The 19,819-nt window shown below is 34.3% G+C and overlaps 1 protein-coding gene across 3 annotated transcripts in view; it reads right to left on the minus strand.

Annotated features, from left to right (window-relative positions):
- Positions 1-2,735: 2,735 nt before the first annotated feature.
- LOC131030637 (zinc finger CCCH domain-containing protein 8) overlaps positions 2,736-19,819 on the minus strand; it is a 31,398-nt gene continuing 14,314 nt past the window's right edge. For all 3 annotated transcript variants that reach the window (XM_057961539.2, XM_057961537.2, XM_057961538.2), the window contains 12 exons: positions 16,491-16,553; positions 16,265-16,375; positions 16,093-16,155; positions 15,744-15,977; positions 13,413-13,450; positions 13,212-13,258; positions 13,036-13,100; positions 12,755-12,820; positions 3,920-4,033; positions 3,683-3,832; positions 3,417-3,582; positions 2,736-3,173 (listed from right to left, as the gene is read on the minus strand). In XM_057961539.2, coding sequence (XP_057817522.1) covers positions 3,109-3,173; positions 3,417-3,582; positions 3,683-3,832; positions 3,920-4,033; positions 12,755-12,820; positions 13,036-13,100; positions 13,212-13,258; positions 13,413-13,450; positions 15,744-15,977; positions 16,093-16,155; positions 16,265-16,375; positions 16,491-16,553 — 1,182 coding nt within the window. In that variant the 3' untranslated portion in view covers positions 2,736-3,108. The remainder of the gene's footprint in view (positions 3,174-3,416; positions 3,583-3,682; positions 3,833-3,919; positions 4,034-12,754; positions 12,821-13,035; positions 13,101-13,211; positions 13,259-13,412; positions 13,451-15,743; positions 15,978-16,092; positions 16,156-16,264; positions 16,376-16,490; positions 16,554-19,819) is intronic.

The raw sequence follows: 19,819 nt of genomic DNA on the forward strand, positions 1-19,819 counted from the left end.
TAATTCTCATGTTATAATCTCTCTTTGTTCAAGCCTTGCTTCTTCCAATTATTGAATCCATTACAATCAACGATTTATGAAGTGATTCTCTCATTTCAATAGAAGTTAAAATGAATAAATACTTTAATAACATCTACAAGCCAAGTCTATGGGACTCACATGTAGCCAACAAATAGAAAAGCATGCAAAGCCCAAAACATTGCACCTAAACCTCATTTCCCTTCTACATCTTGGATCTTCTGCGTATCTTGATCAAGAAATCTAGAACTCTTGTTATCATTTTCCTTACTCAAGTTGCTCACTTTTAGTGTCTCGATATCATTGATATGAATATCCTTGTAAGCTAAACACTCCATGTAATGTCATTTTGTCTCCACCACTTCTTAAGAGTAATAAATACACCTTATGTTTGCCCAATCCCCTTTAGGTATCATCCATATTTTGGATTCACATCTAAGCTGACATGAACTAATTCTTATCTAAGTGATTTACACTTTTGCTTTCCATTTTATTTCTATTCCCATGTAATTCTTTTGTGCATGGTCATATGTAGGATTGAAATGTTTGATATAATATTCCTTTTTGCTCCCAACTTTCCCTTTCCACAAGCTTTCTTTGAATTTTCCTTACACGTACTTTTTAATTTCCCCTCTTATTTGGGCATTCTCTTATGCTAATACCACACACATATTCATCCATTTGATGTTGTGTTTCATCCACATGCTCTTCCCTCTATTTAATTTATCTTCAACTACTATCTTTGGCCAACGATGTATCTCCATGTTCCCTAATCTTCTTCGACAACAACCAAAACACAATTGTCGCCTTACGGTGAAAAACCCTAACCTCCACCAAGAGAATCTCATATGGAATAAAATGATTTGATCTTAAAGCCATTTGTAATTAAATGTTTTTGTAATCTATCAATCTTCTCTTTCTTGTTGAAGTGTTGCTATCCCATACTTCACATCTATATTGTACCAACAAAACCACTAGAAGCCAAAAAAAAAAGTTTTCCAATCTCATAGCTCAACTCTTCTACATCTATTTTCCAATAAGGCTTTCCATCCCTCTTATATCCTTTTTGTTCTACATGTTTCCCAACTGTCTTCAAAAATAAAATCCCTAGTAAAGATCATTACCTTAATTTTGCTAATATTCACCTACATCCACACCTTATAACAAAATAGTTCTAGAGCTAAAGACCTCCCCTCCCTAGTTATCCCAAACCCTCTCAATAAGTGTTTGTGTAATTCAATGGTCATTGGTAGAATGCTTTGGCCTAAAGCTCACTTGTGTCCTTTTGCCCTCTTTCCCTTCTTTTTCAGCCCAAATACTAATTTGTGCTTCCATCATGCTCTCAAAAAGTTTACCAAAAAGAAAAATGATCATTATGTTGCAGTAATTTGAAGGGTTTATGTTGCAACTTTGGAACAAGGGCATGACAACTCTAATCGTCCAATTTGTTGAAAACCCTTTCTAAATGACCCCATTGAACATTCTTTCAATGTGTCATTGGAACTTCCAGCCCCATTCCAGGTATCCGTTTAAGAACTCAGGTTGACCGTTTGCTACTAACAAAATGATCCATTCATTCTTTACCCCGCTTAAAAAAGCATTGCAAGAATCGTCATATAAGTTTATCCAAGCAATTAATGATATTTATAGAACTTCAATTATGTTAGTTGTTACATAAACCTTATGTTGCTTTACGTATTGCTGCCATCCATCTTAAATCATGCATCAAACTAACGTCAAGAAAATGTCTCAGGTAAATATGATACAGCGAAAATAAATAATTAGATAATTTCTGTAGAACATAAATATATTAAAAAGTAGTTATTTATCTAATGCGGTTATCAGTTGGTTTAAGGAGCCAACTAAAATGATATCCATTACTGGATATGCAAATTAGACGAAGACAAAATGAATCGGTTAGCCAAACACATCCACAAAGAATGTTTCACGTGTATTATGTCATTCTATGTGACCACTCCTTTTTAGCTTAACAATATACATAGCTTCAATTTAAATAAATTTGTCAAGTAGCTGAGTTCCCCATATTACCAGATCAATGTCTTAATGCACATTGATACCTCCAAAAAGAAAACATTAAGCTCTTGGGTTTTCCACTATACATTTTACTAGTTGGGCTTCCCCGCGAGATATAATTATAAGAATAATATAATATAACAGCAAGGTTTTCTGTTAACATTAATACACATTAAATATAGTTTCTTCCTTCAGACTTTAATTGTCAAACATTGATGTAGACAAATCAAAATAAACTACATTCCAAGCTACAGTAACTTACATTGACTAAAATAGCACTCAAATGATTAACCAAGTATCGGCATGCAATCAATGCAATTTTGAACTTAATAATAGAGCTAAGTCTGATACCAGACTAGATTTCTAAACTAAAAGGGAAATTCTAGTTCTTTATATAAGATTTCCAGTCATAACCATTAACATGTCATCATGCAAAGGTTAAAGATCACCTTACCTCAAACAAATATATTGGTCAATAAGGATTGACAAAGTTATATGGTATCTCAGCTCATTGATGATATGATTTTATTTCCATAAACAAAACCTCCCTCCAATAATTAGTGACTTTATCTCCCCCCATATATGTACATCAGAGAACATTTTTTTTTAATTCAGACCTTCCAAGAAGAAAGCACAAAAGAAATATATAAGCAAGATTTCAAAAATCACACTTTCTAACCAACTAAATCAAAAATACAATATGTAAATAAAAATACATATTAACAGCTCTACCGCATGTGAAAAATAATCCACCTAAGCTCCTCACCATGTCCAAAGTGAAACATAGAACACAATCAAAATTTTAGAGCGTACACGTTTTTCCAATCAATCTCACAAAAGTCAGGAGTATTGAGGAACGAAATCCACAACTAGCAAACGGACTAGTTAAACAATAGACGAAACCAGTAACCATAATGACGTTGTGGAAATGCCTTAACAATTTAATATCAACACCTTTAAATCATGTACTTGCCTCACCATCTGCTTCATTTATCAAAATCATTAACTTATAGTAAATTCTGCTTCTTCTGCTTCAACTATGAAATTCAGTTAAGCTTATAGCAAATTCTGCTCATCTTCATCATCTTGAGCATCTTCATCTGCTTTAACTTTAACTTTCACTGAAGAAAACATAATTCAGTTGTCAATGCTGAAATCCTTTCACGCAAAGCTTCTCAATGATATCCCAAACCTCAGAGAAAATCCAATCTTCAACTTGGTGAAAATACAAATTGGGAACTCCTTACGATAAATGTTACAAATTATTATTCCAAGTCTATAATCCTACCTAAATCCAAAAATGTATCTTGAAATAACAGCAGAAACTGAAAATTATCTCAAATGTACAAGGTCTATAATCCTACCTAAATCTGTGTCCAATTCATTCTCATCATTTGAAGCATTTCCATTTGTTGATGCCTTTGCAACAGCCTTGGCTACAGCTTCTCCTGGGGGCGGATGGTCATATTTGCAGGTTGACCCGTACTTGCAGGTTCCAGTTTTCATGTAGAACTCACAAGTAAGCTCTCCCTAAAAGAAATGAATTTCCAGAGAATGATCAAAATCAGGAATAGCCATTGAAATTAAAATGTAAGAAACACGTATGCATGCTCAATTAGGCCATCTTTACCTCTCGACGAGGATAACCTGCTAGTGTCAACTTCACAGTCGGCTGAGCATGAGCCGGATCAAGTTCTCCTGGAGGGGGGTGATCAAATTTACAGTTTGCACCAAACTTACAGATACCAGTTTTCAGATAGAATGAGCAAACAGTTTCACCCTGTGAAATAGCGTGCACTGTATGAGTCAAACATTCATGATATACTTTACCAGAAAATTGAGCATCTAGTTTGATTAGAATACAAACCTCGCGCCTTGGAAGGCCTGCAAGAGTCAGCTTTTGAGATGGTTCGTGTCGTATTAGAGGATGATTGAATTTGCATGAGGGCCCAAACTTGCATTCTCCAGTTTTCATATAGAACTAATTACAAGCATTCAGCGCACAATAACCAATGTTAAAGTATTTTGACATAATTTATCAGTCTTCTTACAATCATACATCATGTATGTAGCAACACTACCGGAAAGTAAAGTTCCATAAAGAAGACATCACACTCACATTGAGAACCCTCAATACAACTGAGGTTTCAAAAGACAATTCTTGAAAAAATTGCAAAATATCTGATGTATTAGAAAGAAAACAACTTGCAGAAACCAACTTCAACACTAACAGAAAACATTCATTGCAAAAAGGAACCATTTTCCAACCACTGAATTTGCAAATTTGTATCCTTGATGACAAGAGGGATATTAGCATCTACCAAATTCACACAGCCCATGTTCATAGCGAACCCCTTTAACAATGAGAAACTAGGTTAAAATACAGTAGATTACAAGATATAAATAAACTTCAGATCAGGCTCTTAAATTTCCAAAATGTACCAACTTTAATGCAAACCAGAAACCCATACATGACAACCAACTACAACATGACCATTCAAATGTTGCCACAAGAACATTTATAAACTAGCAGCCATGCATCATCTCTTCCATATTTTTTTAGCAATCTTAGTTCAGTCATCACCTTAAGGGCAAAACACATTATTAAAAATATAAGTTCGCATTTACAGCCCTGAAGAACCCATCTATCCATGCAATACTAGTACTGCTATCAGTCCAGCTATACCATAAGGGCACAAAACATTACTAAAACTATATGTTCCCATTTACTGCCCTGAAGAACCCATCTATCCGTGCAATACTAGTACTGCTACCAGTCCAGGCATACCTGGTTGTCAAACGAGTTCCATAAAAGCATTAAAAGAAACAAAAAATAGAACATGATTAAATAACACTAAAAAACAAACAACTCAAGGCCTGTTAATGGGCCTATTCGGGTTAATCCAGAGTCTAAGAAAGCGAGGTGGTGAAGTGGTCCAAACCAAGAGAAGGATGGTATAAAATAAACTTTGATGGGGATTCAAAAGGGCAACCCAAGACCGTCAGGAGATGGATTTGTGGCGCAAGATTGGGAGGGTAATATTGTAGCAATCAGAGCTCGAAAACTTGCAGGTAGAATGAACAATGAAGCCGAGGCTCAAGTGGTTATTGACGCTTTGAAAATGGGGAAAAAATTAGGCCTTTTGAAAATACAGCTTGAAGGAGATTCATTGATTATTATTAATGCATTAAAAAAGGGTGAAATACATGTATGGAATTTAAATAAATACATATATGTTGCCAAGCATTTATTAGAAACATTTGAGGAATTTGAAATTGGGCATGTGAGGAGATCAGGGAATGACATGGTGGACAGGTTGTCCAAATGGGTATGCAAATTGATAATGGGCCGAATAGTACGGTGGAAGATTTTCGCAATCTCAAGCTCAATCTTTGAGGTGAATAGTACGTCGCCATTTTCGGAAGCTATTAATGGAAGGGTGTGGTGGTGGAGTGATGTGATGTGGGTTGCCAAGGTGGTAATAAAACCTGCGAAGAGAGCAATTGGTGCTCACAAATGAGTAAGGGTGGCAACTGTATTTCAACATGGAGACCACCTTTTCCTTGATAATGCCACGGCAACAATTAGCATTTAGGGGCAAAACTACTGAGAAAAGAATGAAAAATCTTTTCAAATTTGACAAAGTTATTGGTGATTGAACATTTGTATAGGACGAGCATTGTTATTGTATCAATGATGGTGGCATGGGGGTTAGAGGTTGGGCAGAAAGAAGATTTTAAATGGGTCTTGAAGGGTTGTGTGGAAAGTGATTGGTTATATGGTCTGCAATCGGTGCTAGAAAAGGGGCAGGGTTCTTGTTGCAAAGGAGGCCAAGGGCACAGACAAAACCCCTCAGCAACTGATGCCCTTTATCTACTAAGCAAAGGGGACAAACAAGAATGAGTGCAGGGCGAAAGGAACAAGAGCATGTCAAAGGAAAGAGGAAGGCGAGGCCGGAGGAGGAGCCAGAAGGATGCTTTGAGCTAAAAGACTAGTGGGTCAATGGAACCTTGAAAGTAGTGAGAAGAAATGAAAAGAAATGTGTTTTTGTTTAGAGTTTGTTTTTTTAATTTCAATATCAACAATTTCATGTTTAAAACAATAATATGGTATAATTGATTGTATAGGGTAGAATTATAGTAGGCGAGGGTAGGGCTTTGGTGGATGTTTAGTCAAAAAATGGACATCGTTTTGAAATTTACTGTTCTATTGTATAAATGGGAGTTGTTGGTGTATGCACACACAACTCAAAATAAAATACCTAGAGACATCCTATTCTCTCTTGATCAAAATCTTCTACATGCTAAACAAATGGACTATGTGATCACAAAGACGACTCCAAGGTTCCAGATTCATGCAGATAGTCTTTGTTGGTTCGTTGTGATTTGCTGGTAATCTCAAGGACTTAAGTAACTGTTCGAAGAGGGAATCAATCAAAGGATTCTGCTGATTCCCAACACTTGTAACTTCTTTCTCTTTTTTAAAATGATTTTGCAATAAGTTCTTTTTTATCCTACTTATACGAAGACTTAAAAAAAAAAGGCAAAGGGGAGGGTTTAGGAAGATAATTCTAACCCTGAGCTAATCCTGTGAACTTTGGAGACAGAAATTGCAAAAGTGGAACTCAAAACCAATTCTTGCTTCACCAAATTCAACAACCACACAAGAACGGTGCTATCTTCTAAGGAATTTAAAAGATTTTCATATCGCTCATATTCACCAACATTTTGAACAATGGATATAGCAAAAGAAGTTAAGTTTCCATTTACTGGTTTAGGCTAACTTTGCACAATAATTGAAAATCATCCAATTATCAAAAGTATGAACACATCCATTCCACATTAAGCAATTCTATCAAATCCTTCATTCAATCTATCAACTTGAAAATGAAATCTATTCTATTGAGAGCCAAGAAACCATGCTAACTTGCAAAAGTATACAAAAATTCACCAGCAATTGAACAATGAATAATGTCTAAGCACTTAAGAAGTATCACTACAATTTCTCAAAAATCTCTCATATGAGCTACAAATGAAATGAGGAGGGTTTATATAGGCAATCTTATTGCAAAGCAAAAAACCAGATTGATTTAAACAACCACCCTAATTAGGGCAAGCTAACATAGTTATCCAAAATGGACCAATGAGAAATGAATAACTAATAGATCCAACTTTCTTCTAGAAGTAGATGTCCCTTATTCTTTTCCTTGGCAGAAAATTCGATGAACCTAATCATTATGGGGTCGACTTCTTCCATTAGGACACTTGGCATAATGTCAATCTTACATTCCAGCGGGTCCATCTTTACAGTTTTCGAAAACCATCCTCAATGGACAGAATTGAGGATGCTTTGCCAAAATGTTGCTTCTAGATTGGATTTGCGGAAGTGAAGTTGTTCTAAATTTTGGCCTTCAAGTTCTCTACATCCAGGTCCCAATCTCAAACGATTTCCTTCTTCTTTCTTGAAGTCACGAGGTCCACATGGCAAAAGGTTGGTATCCCCAACCCTCTTCCATTCCATCACGATCTCAAATTCCAACTTTGGTCCTTTATTGTCTACCTTCATCTTCATCTTTCTAGAAATCCCTCCTTGAGTTGACATATACCACTTGAAAATAATGAAAATTTTCTAAGTTTAAAACAGTAAGGGGGTTGGATGTTTGCTCCCAACCTAGAGTACAAAGCTTGAAGGAATTCCAAAGAATAATTCTTATTTAACTTATGAAATTCCAGGAATCGGACTTAGTAAAAATTTTGAAGCATTTGCCCCTAAAAAGAGTAAAAAAGCAAAAAGATGATTTGAAGTGAAAGCTATGTCTTGCAAGTCCGGAATCATAGGAATTCCAACTGAAAGATCTCTTGAAGTTTTAAAAGAAATTGGAACTCTAAATGAAAATCTGTATCCAAATCTAAATAAACCTAGGAATTTTGATAAAAACTCCTCAAATTCTTTACAGAATCACTCCAACTTTGACCTCAAGCGTGGAAATTGGCTTTGAAATTCTCCCGAAAGTTGGAAAATTGTACTTTCGAATTTTTTTAACACTTAGCCAAATTTACTTGACCAAATTTCTCCTTGTCTTGTATCTTTTGTTTTAATCATTTACGCCTTCAACACTATCTTCCAACACTAGGGTGTTTTTTTTTTTGCTTCTATCTTTTTGGCTTTATTCCACCTATATTTAGTTAAAGTCTCAGACTCTTTTCTCTTTCAACACTTGGGTGATTTCCCTGTGCTTTTAACTTTTTGCTTTAAACATCTTTCCTTAGGCGACTTTCTCCCTTGTCTAGCCAAGAATTTTTCTCACCAAAGAGGTGGGCTTTACTTGCCACCAAAAATTTTCCTCTTGCGATGGTTGGACTTTACTCAGGTTCAAGAAATTTATGCTTGATTGGAGTGGACTAGGCATAAACTAGAGGAATTCCCTTGACACTTAGCCAAATTTTCTGATTTTTCCTTGGGTGGACTTGTATGCTCATCAAGTTACTTTCCCTACACCTTGGGACTTGCATGTTGATCAAGGAACTTTCCCTACACCTTGGGTGGGCTTCATCATTGGTTTGGGAATTTTTCCAATGCCTTGGGCGAACTTGGGGTCTTGCCAAGGATCTTTATGTTAATTGTTTTTGTCATTGATGTCGATGTCTGGCTGCTAAGGTTCTGAGTTTGCTCGAACAACCAGAGGTTGACTCTATATATCTTATTAGTTTTGGATGACATGTATTGAGCAGGAGCAGTTTGTGTGAATAGTTCTGGAGTATTTTTGGCAGATGCGATAGAGGAATGGTGTGTGTGGAGGTGTTCCACGTGTTCTTATGTGCTCAGCTACGTGGTATATGTGGTTCTGGCATGGACTTTACTTGATTTGAACCTCTGTTGTATGAGTTGGTTTGTTTCTTATCTGCAGTTTTGGTGGTTGCAGCCTGTTTGATTTGATCAGAATCATCAGATAACACCTTCTTCAGATGTGGTGTGCTGAAGAGTTATGCGGCTGTCTTGTGCGTTTCTTTTTCTGGTATAAACGTTCTCTTTTCTGAGTTATGTCTGAAGAAAATCATTTGTTCTGAAATTCTTCTTGTTGACAGTATATTTGGATGTCTTCACATTATCAGGTTGAATGATTGTCAAATTGGGAGTTGACACTTGTTAATCACTTCGTATGCATTCAGGAACTCATTTTTGAGGGAATACTCGAAATCGTTTTGTGGTGTGTGGCGTTTTTCTAATGGCTCCCCGACACTTGTACTGATTTGTTTTTCATTTTGATTTGGAAGGATTTCTTTTAGCATTTGTTGGTGTGTGGCATTTTTCTAATGGCTCCCCGACACTTGTACTGATTTGTTTTTCATGTTCTTGGAGAGTATATCGTTTCATCTGGTTATTACAAGTCTTCTGGAATATGCTCGAACTGTGGTTGTGGTTGACGAAAAGATGAATATTGTCTGCAACAGATTGCTTTCGTTTTGTGGAAGAGTCTGAAATGAACTTTCTTATGTGTTGTTGGGTGGTGCAAGAAAAATATGTGAATCTTTTGTAGTGCTGTTGAAACGATACTCAGTGCAGATATGAGTTAAGAGAAAAATCTTTTCAGTCTGTTTTTCAATTGCTGTGTGCAGATCTAATCAGAGGAACAGGAAGGGTTTTAGGGTTTTATTTATCTCAGTAAAACAGAGAACTTGTATGTTCATCTAATCTTTTAAACCTGTACATTGAAAGATTGAATCGGTGCTCATAAAAGTTGAGATATGCATTGAGTTGGTGCTTATCAAGGAGTTGGTGCTCCTGTTTGTAAGTGGGTCGGTGCCCGTTTTGATTATAATAATTTTTGTAATACATGGTTTTGTACCCGAAAGGGTTCTCCGTGGGAAATTTTGTGTTCTTGTGGATTGGCTGTCTTTTAAATGTTTAATTTTAATTAGTTCAGTTTTTCAATACTCATTCACCCCCTCCCCCTCTCAGTATTGAGAGTGTATTTTCACTTTATGCTTGAGGCAAGGCGAACTTGATATTGCTTTTGGAAAGTTTACTCTTCCCAAGGGCGGCCTTGCTATGTGCTTTGGAAATCTGCTTTTCTTCCAAGGCGGACTTCAGCTTTGACAAGGATTATACCATCATGACATTGGGCGGACTTCATCTTGAACCAGAAAAATCCTCATGGAGAGGGCAAACTTGGTAGGAAGACATGGAAATTCTTCCTAAAGTAGGGTGGACTTGATCTTGGGCAAGAAATCTCTCCATGCCTTGGGCTAACTTCATCTTCAATTGGAAATTTCCTTCTTTCCCAGGTAATCTTCAGGATTTAAACAAGGAATTTCTTGATCCAAGCTGCAGACTTGGGCCTTTTTCTTGTGATCTTCAATTAGCATTCTGGAAATTTTCCTTTGGATTCGAAAGTTTGTTCTGGATGAATTCTCCTGACTTGACACTTGTCCTAACCCAATGACCACCTACAATCCCAAAAAAAGCAAAAAGCCGCTTTCTATTTTTAGAAAAAGCAAGTTCTTGGATTGGCCCCAAAATGCCAAAAACAAAACTTTCTAAATTTAGAAAAAAAACAAAAAAAAATTCCTAAAAATAGGAAGTTGTCAGAATTGACCATGAGAAATTGCAATTTTATTCCTTCGACCTTTTTGAGCACATCCGTGACATTAAAACATCCATTTGCAGAGGCAATAATTTGAAGGCAAAACCCTAAGATGCCAAAACACTACCCTAGAAAGCAAAAACAAGGGGGTCCCCATTTGCAATGGGGCAATGTGTGAAAACATCACAACCGGAGTACAGTGAAGAATATGAGTACGAGGGGGTCAGGTTTGGATGATGTTTTCCAGTATTCAAAAACTGTTTTTAAGCTTTTTTGCAACTGCCTTTTGTTACATAGATAGATAATTCTAAAACTTATGTACTTGGCTTTGAATATCAATGAAATATATACAATTACCAACCAAAAAAAAAACTACTAACTAAATCTAAACAATGATCATCAATTCAGAAAATAATAGATCTACAACATGTACTGTGGAAATCTCACAAATCTTATCAATTCAGAAGTCACAAATAGTTGAGCTAATGCAATGTGGCACTTCCCCTAATCCTACTGAATGTGGTTCCAATGAATCAATTGTTATTATGATTGCTTTCAATAACAAGCAACATTATGATTGTATGTAAATCAAGTTTAACAATGACTATTGATTGTTATTCTCCTATTTTGAACCAATAATACAAAGTTACAAACCTCTATGATACATCTTGTCATGACTCATTTGATATTTTTGGTTATTAATTATAGAAATGTTTTCTTATATTTTGTTTGTTTTACACATATAACAGTGATTGTCATAATTTAGTTCACAATGTTCAGAATTTTTTAGAACTGCTTTTTTATTTTAGTACTTTTCATCTGGATATACAAAAGCCATATGAAACATGTGCTCCCAATACAATTGGTGAAAGAAATTAGCCATTGGTGTCCCCATTATCACACCTTTAACTAAACACGAGACCTTGCATAGAATATCCAGTGATCCCTGGGGGGTTTAGACCATTTCCTGTAAAGAAGCCCGTTTCAGGGGGCACCAACAGAACATCCCCACTGCATCCCTTTTTTCAGAAAATTTTGGGCTGCCCCCACTATGAGGGACATCTCCTGGGAACATCTTAGAAATGTTGGGTATGCCATATTATTATGAAACATCACAATGTTTTAGCCAAAAAAGGTATACCTGGATGGCTCATTTTTTGCATGGTTACATATGGCTCAGAGTTAGACTTCTTTAAAAATCTAAGTTCTACTTTGAATAGATTTATTTGAGAAATAAACTTCTAAACCCTGATGAAGGTTTTTTTCTAATATGTAGCCTAATGAAAGCATAAGTTAAAAGAACACAGATCTACCTCTAAATAGTGGGTCAGATCCACAATGACATTACTTACTATTTTAGGACTAGTCCCCCCTTGTTTTCCACGTAAACCCTCTTATGTAGGAACAATAAAGTTTATTTTAACGTTGTGGATTTATTTTTCTATTTATCATATTCACTTTATCTCTACAAAACATAATGAAAAATTAAAGACCAGTTTTGCCCATTTTAATCCCAAGCAATTGAAATCCATTTCACACTTTTTTGTCGGTGCTGAATAAAAGGAATCATACCATAGTTATAAGCCTTTGAAACCTACATCATATTGGCATCCTGTCCCCCCTTTATAATGGCACATGCAATGCCATGGGAGGCAAGGCTGGGTATCATACAAGTCACCCATTAACATCAAGAACACACAAGGAAAAGAGTGCCCATAACAACAAATTCAAGATCAGCTATGATAATATGAACAAGACATGGAATGATGATAGAAATAGTCTAAATAATACCATTAATAAATAACTGACAATAATTTCAACCACACAGCAGTTCCAAGTCAGGCTTCATGCCTGTGAGATTTTTCACAGAAATAAGCATTTCTCCAATAGCTCAAGAAATGCCAAAACAATGATCATCAAGTTGTAGGAGGAACAGAGGAAACACATTTTAGATGTTCAGTCAGATTGTCAGTCATCCATGAAGAAATTGACTATTTTCCATGCATCATCCAACCAAAATCATCCATTTTATATGTAGAACAAAATGCAAGCAACAGTTTCTCAGTGCAGAAATTTATTCCATTTGAAAAAAGTAAATATTAAAGAAGTGTACTTACTGTACATTCAGGCTGTCCAGGGCGCTGGGGTGGAATATTAACTCCTACAGGGTGTTGTGGAATTATCTAAAGAATTTGCATAGAAGAATTGTTATCAGCATCATATACCATTCACATCATAATCCTCAAAAGAAAAGATTCTTATTGAACAAAAACTTCAACTGAATAACCTAATATTAATAGCAGATTGATTAAACTGGATTATGTTATAAAAATATTTTGAAAGTTTGGAAGCTGTCATACCAAAAGTAGAACAAACCAATACAAAGGTTTAAGCTTACCCCTGGATAACCAACTAAAGGTTGGTTCTGGGCAATAAATGGCATAACAGTAGATGGTGGATTTACTGTAAAAACACAAGATAGTAAATGATAAGCCATTCAGAGTTAAAAAGCCAAGTAACTATTTTGAAAATCAAATAAACTATATCTCCCTTGTTATATCCACAAGAACTTACTTGTCCTTTCTGGATGATTGAATCTGCAGTTTGCTCCATATTTGCAACTGAAATGAATGATTTAGTGTAGCCCAGTCAAATTTACATGTAAACCAATTAAAGATTTTGCTTCAAATTACATGGAAACTAAGCATACTATTATTAAATTAAATAAAAAACATTAAAATTACAACACAAAGGAAAAGTATAAAATTTACAGACCTTCCTGTTTTAACATAAAAAGGGCAATCTGTTTCAGCCTGCAAAATTATTTAATCTATCATTATTATAGACAAAAATAAAATAATTTAACCTATAATTATTATAACATTCATCCTCATAAAATAATCAAAAATATAGAATCTAAAAGATTAATGTTATATTATAAATCAAAGAAGCAAAAGTCGGCATTGAGTCGCGATTAATCGTGAATAATCGTGAATCGTCAGAAATGCCAATTTTTTCCCCAAAGTCGGGCCAAAAAATCATTGACTATCAGTCAACGACTTTGTTCGATTAATTGCGGGTAGAACATGTTTAAATCGTGTTTAAAAATTGCAAAATATCTGCTCGGCTAAAAAAATGACATAAACCCTAAAAATCACTTGTGAAAATAGACCGATTTGGGTATAGTTTGCATGGAATCAGTTAGGGTTCGAAATTTTTGTCCTTAATTTTTTGCCGGACGTTTTGACCTCTGCAAAACCTTAATGACTTTCTGTATCACTGAAAATTGAAACCTTAAATATTTTTGTTTGCATTCTGAATAAGAGCCTCACCTTGTCTTGCTGTTTCACCTGGGAATTATAAATAAAAAATCAGAAATAACGTTTCTGCAACTGATAAAGCTTGAGAAATACGAGAATAAACTTTCCGTGGTTTCCTTATTTTTGGTAACTTTATATTATCGAGAACTTTAAATTAAAATCTGAACTCTAAATTAAAAACTGACATATAATTTGGGGGATTATAAACTTTATATTTTTTTTTTTAAATTATAAGCGACAATCCTTGCATTCATTTATGTTATTATTTACTATATGTTTAATATATAATTAAAAATAATATAATAATTAACTTTATAAAATAATTTGTAAGTTAAAATTATTATATATTATATTAGTGTGTCATTTATTAAATTATATAGAATAATTATATAATTTAATAAAATTGTAATTAGAAATATAAATAATTTAAAAATTAAAAATTAAAAATTCGTATCTTTACAGACCATTAGTAAATGTAAATATAATAATATTTATTTTTAATTTATAATGTATATTATTTAATTTTTAATATATAATTAATATATATAAAATAATTTGTAAATTAAAATTATTATATATTATATCAGTGTGTCATTTATTAAACTATATAGAATAATTATATAATTTAATAAAATTGTAAATTAGAAATATAAATAATTTAAAAATTATAAATTAAAAATTCGTATCTTTATAGATCATTAATAAATGTAAATATAATAATATTTATTTTTAATTTATAATGCATATTATTTAATTTTTAATATATAATTAATATATATAAAATAATTTGTAAATTAAAATTATTATATATTATATTAATGTGTCATTTATTAAACTATATAGAATAATTATATAATTTAATAAAATTCTAAATTAGAAATATAAATAATTTAAAATTATAAATTATAAATTTGTATCTTTATAGACCATTAATAAATGTAAATATAATAATATTTATTTTTAATTTATAATGTATATTATATCATTTTTAATATATAATTAATATATATTTAATTTATACTATATTTAATTTTAAAAATATATTTATTTTTTAATGAGTTTTTTTTGTACAGATACCGAACGTAGCGAGTTCCTCCAAAAAAATTTGACATACCGATGTATTGTACCCACTTACCCCGATTCTGATTCCAATTCGGCAACCTACCTACATCTTTGTGCTATGGAAATGCCCTTAAATTTAAAAAGAAAGTATTCTGTCTCTTTTTCTATAATTTTTTACCTTTTTTTAATCCGATTTTTTGCCGATTTTTTCCCAATTAATTCCCGATTTTTTCAAAAAATCTTATACTTTTGTTTTGCCGATTAATTCCCCAAACGATTAATGCTTCTTTGTTATAAATAGTCTACAAAACTACTAATAACTTTTTTCATGGAATTACCCAAAATAACTGGTTATGAAGTATATTAAAATCTCTAGAAAAGAGTCCCCAATCTTTTCTCTTCAAGGAAGCCAAAAAACATAATTGTATACCACCACCAATTTATCAACACTATCATTTTCAAATCTTCAAAAAACCAACAGTGTTACCCTATCAAGCTCAATGTAACCATACAATGTCAACTGGAAGCCCACATAAACAATAAATAAAACATATAAAAAGTTCCTCAGAGATTCAAAACAGGTTTTCATTTGCTAGGAACCTCCAGACAACAATTAAAATGTGACAATGTAATATGAATTATCTAAATATAGAGAAATCCTATTTGTTGAACATGGTTTACATTCCACACAATGACCAGTCTATAAATGTAGCCACATACTTACAGGTCTTATTGGCAAGCCCTTGGAATTTTGACCAAGTGCAGGCTTCAAAGGAGTGAATTTTTTCTCGGTTTTCCCATCAACAGAACCAGCTATACCTGATTCATCTTTTCCCCCAGTTTGAACACCATCAACTTCAACTTTCTGATCTGAAGCATTTACAGATTCCCGTTTATCTTTGGGATGGTCAAATTTGCATTTGGCGCCAAATTTGCAGTTACCAGTCTTCATGAAATACTTAACCCACGAATGGCAGTAAGAGCAACAAGCAAAAAGGCAAAATGGAATCAGATGAAATTAGGATAAAGATCCAAGAAAATTGGTGATAGCTAAATATTTACTGTATACGTACATCACACTCGGGCTCTCCGGGCCTGTTGGGTAGTTGCTCACCATTAGATTCAGCAGATTTCGCCTAGAAACATACAAACAAAAACCAGTTTAGTTCAAAAAGAAACCTAACTTAAAAAGACCCAGAATAGATTGTAAAAGATCAGATGTAAGTGCTAAGAATGCAAAACAACCTCACTTCCATCTGCCTTGTGATCCAATGATTTTGAATTTTCCACCCTATCTTTAGGATGATGGAACTTGCATTTAGCACCAAATTTGCAGATGCCGGTCTTCATATAATACTGAGTTGCATTATAGGAGATCAAATTATGCAAGAGAAATTGCAAATAAAATTTGAAATATATCACAAACAAGAACAGATCCCAAAATACAAGAATTCAGTGCAGCTAAACATACAGGACACTCGGCCTCGCCTGGCCTCTCTGGTGGTGGACCACTGCTTGAGGCAACAGATGATACCTGTAACCACACAATACATGAAATGACACATATCCGGTGATTTTATAAATTAAGAATTACTCTGACTATTGATTGGCAAAGTGCTGATTTAATAACCTTCTCAACAGAAAAACATTGTTTGCTGATTTAACAACCTTCTCAACGGAAAAACATTGTTTTCTTTTAACTTTAAAGATCCTATCTAGACCCATGCAAAAGGTCATTTCACACAGATACAGCCTCATGCCTCTGGCTACCCCACAACATGTAAAGCAGACAAAATGCAAAGAATAATCCTTGGAATTGCCCATACTAACCGGATTTCAGACATGGATACATACAATAAACTACATGGATACATACAATAAACTATGTGTAGAAACCATGCCACCATACCAATACTTAAATCACTTGCGTAAGCCAATAGCTAACCATCTGCTTATACATCTTACAGACATATCTAGTCCCAAAAGGTGATGGAAAAAAGAGCCCTCTAGTTTTCAACAGCATATTTTCAAAGCAAAAGCTGTGACTGTTAGTTTAAAACTATGTTATCAATTCTGTTTTGCGCCCGGGTTAGGGTTCATGGATCTGGCAAAAAGAAATTGGATGCTAGGTTCGTTCGTCCAAAAATCATGTAAAAATCATTAATTTGCAGCAGAACATACATGTCTCATAGTATTTTTATTTTATATAAAGTGATGTTAATAAACCTTATAAATGTTAATACAATTAACATATTATATTATTATATAATAATCACTGATTACAAAATTTATTTATATAATAATATAAATATTAATAATATAACTGTAAAATAATAATACTATAAATATTGCAATATATAATTATTAATAATTTAATATAAATATATATTAGAAAGTCTAGAAGAATGGTGATTGTGGCAGATTGGATCTGGCATCACGATTGGAGGTGCCTGCCAGCCCAGGATTGAATCAATGGAAGCCATGGCCTAAGAGGTTACTGAACATAAATGGATTATTCACTCACCAGGGAAGAAAGAAATATTAAAGCCTAACAATAATATTAAATTATAAAAAACTTCAAAGGATCTCTGCTGCGCTGAATTGGATCATCTTGAATCCAATACAAACTGGGCACGGATTCAACAGCTTGGACCACAGATCTGGTAACGTCAGTTTAAAAGTAAGGAAATTAAATTATCACGAATCGTCCCCTCTCAATGCAAAGCCATCCCTTGTCTGACAGATAAAACATGTCAGTTTTTATTGTCTACCAAAGAAATGTTTTCAAAGCAACGAAGCGAAACCAAGACTGACTTTTCATAAAAATCCTGATAGACACTAGATATGAGTTGATCGAAATATCACTTATGGAGTCATCCTCTAAAGGCTAATGCAATTTGTGAGATGCGAAGAATCAGTACTCCATGCCATAGAATACGAAGCTTTTAAACTTTGAACAAGATTAAAATTCATAATCAATATAGTTTCATGATTCTATATAATGATTATTTAATTGATACACATTCTGAAGTAATACTTACACGAGAATAGGATGACGGTAAATAATTGATACAAGCACAGACTAAAATGTGGATATGTGTATGTACACATGCACATTCAGAACCAGTGAAAATGAGTTGTAATTGGGCAAGTCAAAATATGTCATCTCTTGGTATATTTTTTTTAATCAGTCAGTTAAGCGTTCTCTTGGGGGCCCTTGCTTGAAGATGAAAATATTTAATCAGTGAACGTGATTTGTAATTGGGCAAGTCAAAATATGTCATCTCTTGATATATTTTTTGTAATCAATAAGTTAAGGGTTCTCTTGGGGGCCCTCGCTTGAAGATGTGCTATTTCATTACAAAAACAGAACTCAAAAGCTAGGCCTTGCCCATCTAAACATCGGCATACCATCCACACTGAACCTGCCAACAATCATAACTTGACCACCCACAGCCTTACCCAATCACCTCCTGCCCCAATAAAAAGCAACTGGCCAAAGGCCAGAATTCACTATCACACTCACATGCAACCAGCCACCTGCACCATTGAGGAAAAGGACACAGCTTGGAGCAAAAGATTTCCCAGGAAAGGCAAAGCAAACAAAACATAGACACCCAAGTTGCCATCTCAGTGAATGACCCTAAGGCTGTATATACACATTGCAGGGACTTGCAAAAGGTCACAAGCTCCTCCTGTTCATAAATCATATGAATCTCCCTTCGGCATTTCTTCCTTAACACTCCTAGAAGGATTTCCTCCTGGTGGTGAATCTCATCGTCATCTTGCACACCTTCCAAAGCCACAAAAGACAAAGCAAACACTTGCTTAAAAATCCCTCTCAGCCTAAGATTATCTTGATAAATTTGCAGGAGGAAACATCTGCCCTTCCTACAATGTGTAAGCAGCTTCATTTCAACTGAAGCTCAAATACTTACATGCCTACCTAAGAACCAAAGGCATAGAACATATGAAAATGAAATGAAATCGGCTCAATATCTTTCGTTCAGAAAATCCTACTCCCACACTCACCACATAAGGGGTTACATGCATAAACTAATGATTACATACAGTGCTCTAATGGTTTTCTTCCATAAAATTCCATCTTTACATCCTTTAATGAGGGAAAATTTCTTGGGATATAAATGCCTCATGCATGAAATCCCTAAGGCACTCTTGAATGAAAACATACTGAGGTGTATGGAAGATATGTGAAGGGCGCATATGTATAAACTGGAAAACATTAAGAGGTGCAATCCACCAGTAAAAAGGGCAAACTATCCCAAGCATTAGGTCTTTCACTTACTATCATTGATAATGACATCTAATTAATTCCAACATTTGCTAGAAAATCTGTAATCTTATCCCATCGTCTGAAACAGTGAACATACAAAACCTCCTTTAGTTTCCTACACAGAGAGCTAGCTTTCAAGAGACCATTGTTGAGCTACCAATTCTAAGTAGCACCCTTAGCAAACCATAAGATGATGATCATGGAATCACCTTCTTCAATCAAACAAATGCACCAAGTCATTTAAGCTGCCTTCAGGGATCAAGCCTTCCAACACAGCTTCTATTCCACTTCAATATTAAATTTCAACCCCAAAAAAGGAAAACCAGTGATGAGGTTACCAGCACCATCCTAGGAAAGAAGCCAGCACCCACATGGAACAGATTACACCTGAAAGCACCATCAATGATCAACTTCATAAACCCTTCAAAGAGTTTCTTCCAAGATGTTAAATATTTTCTTCACTACAAAGCAAACAGCAAACTCACAGCACACACAAGGACATACAA

The sequence above is a fragment of the Cryptomeria japonica genome, chromosome 3 (assembly GCF_030272615.1).
Source record: "Cryptomeria japonica chromosome 3, Sugi_1.0, whole genome shotgun sequence".
Classification (NCBI taxonomy): domain Eukaryota; kingdom Viridiplantae; phylum Streptophyta; class Pinopsida; order Cupressales; family Cupressaceae; genus Cryptomeria; species Cryptomeria japonica.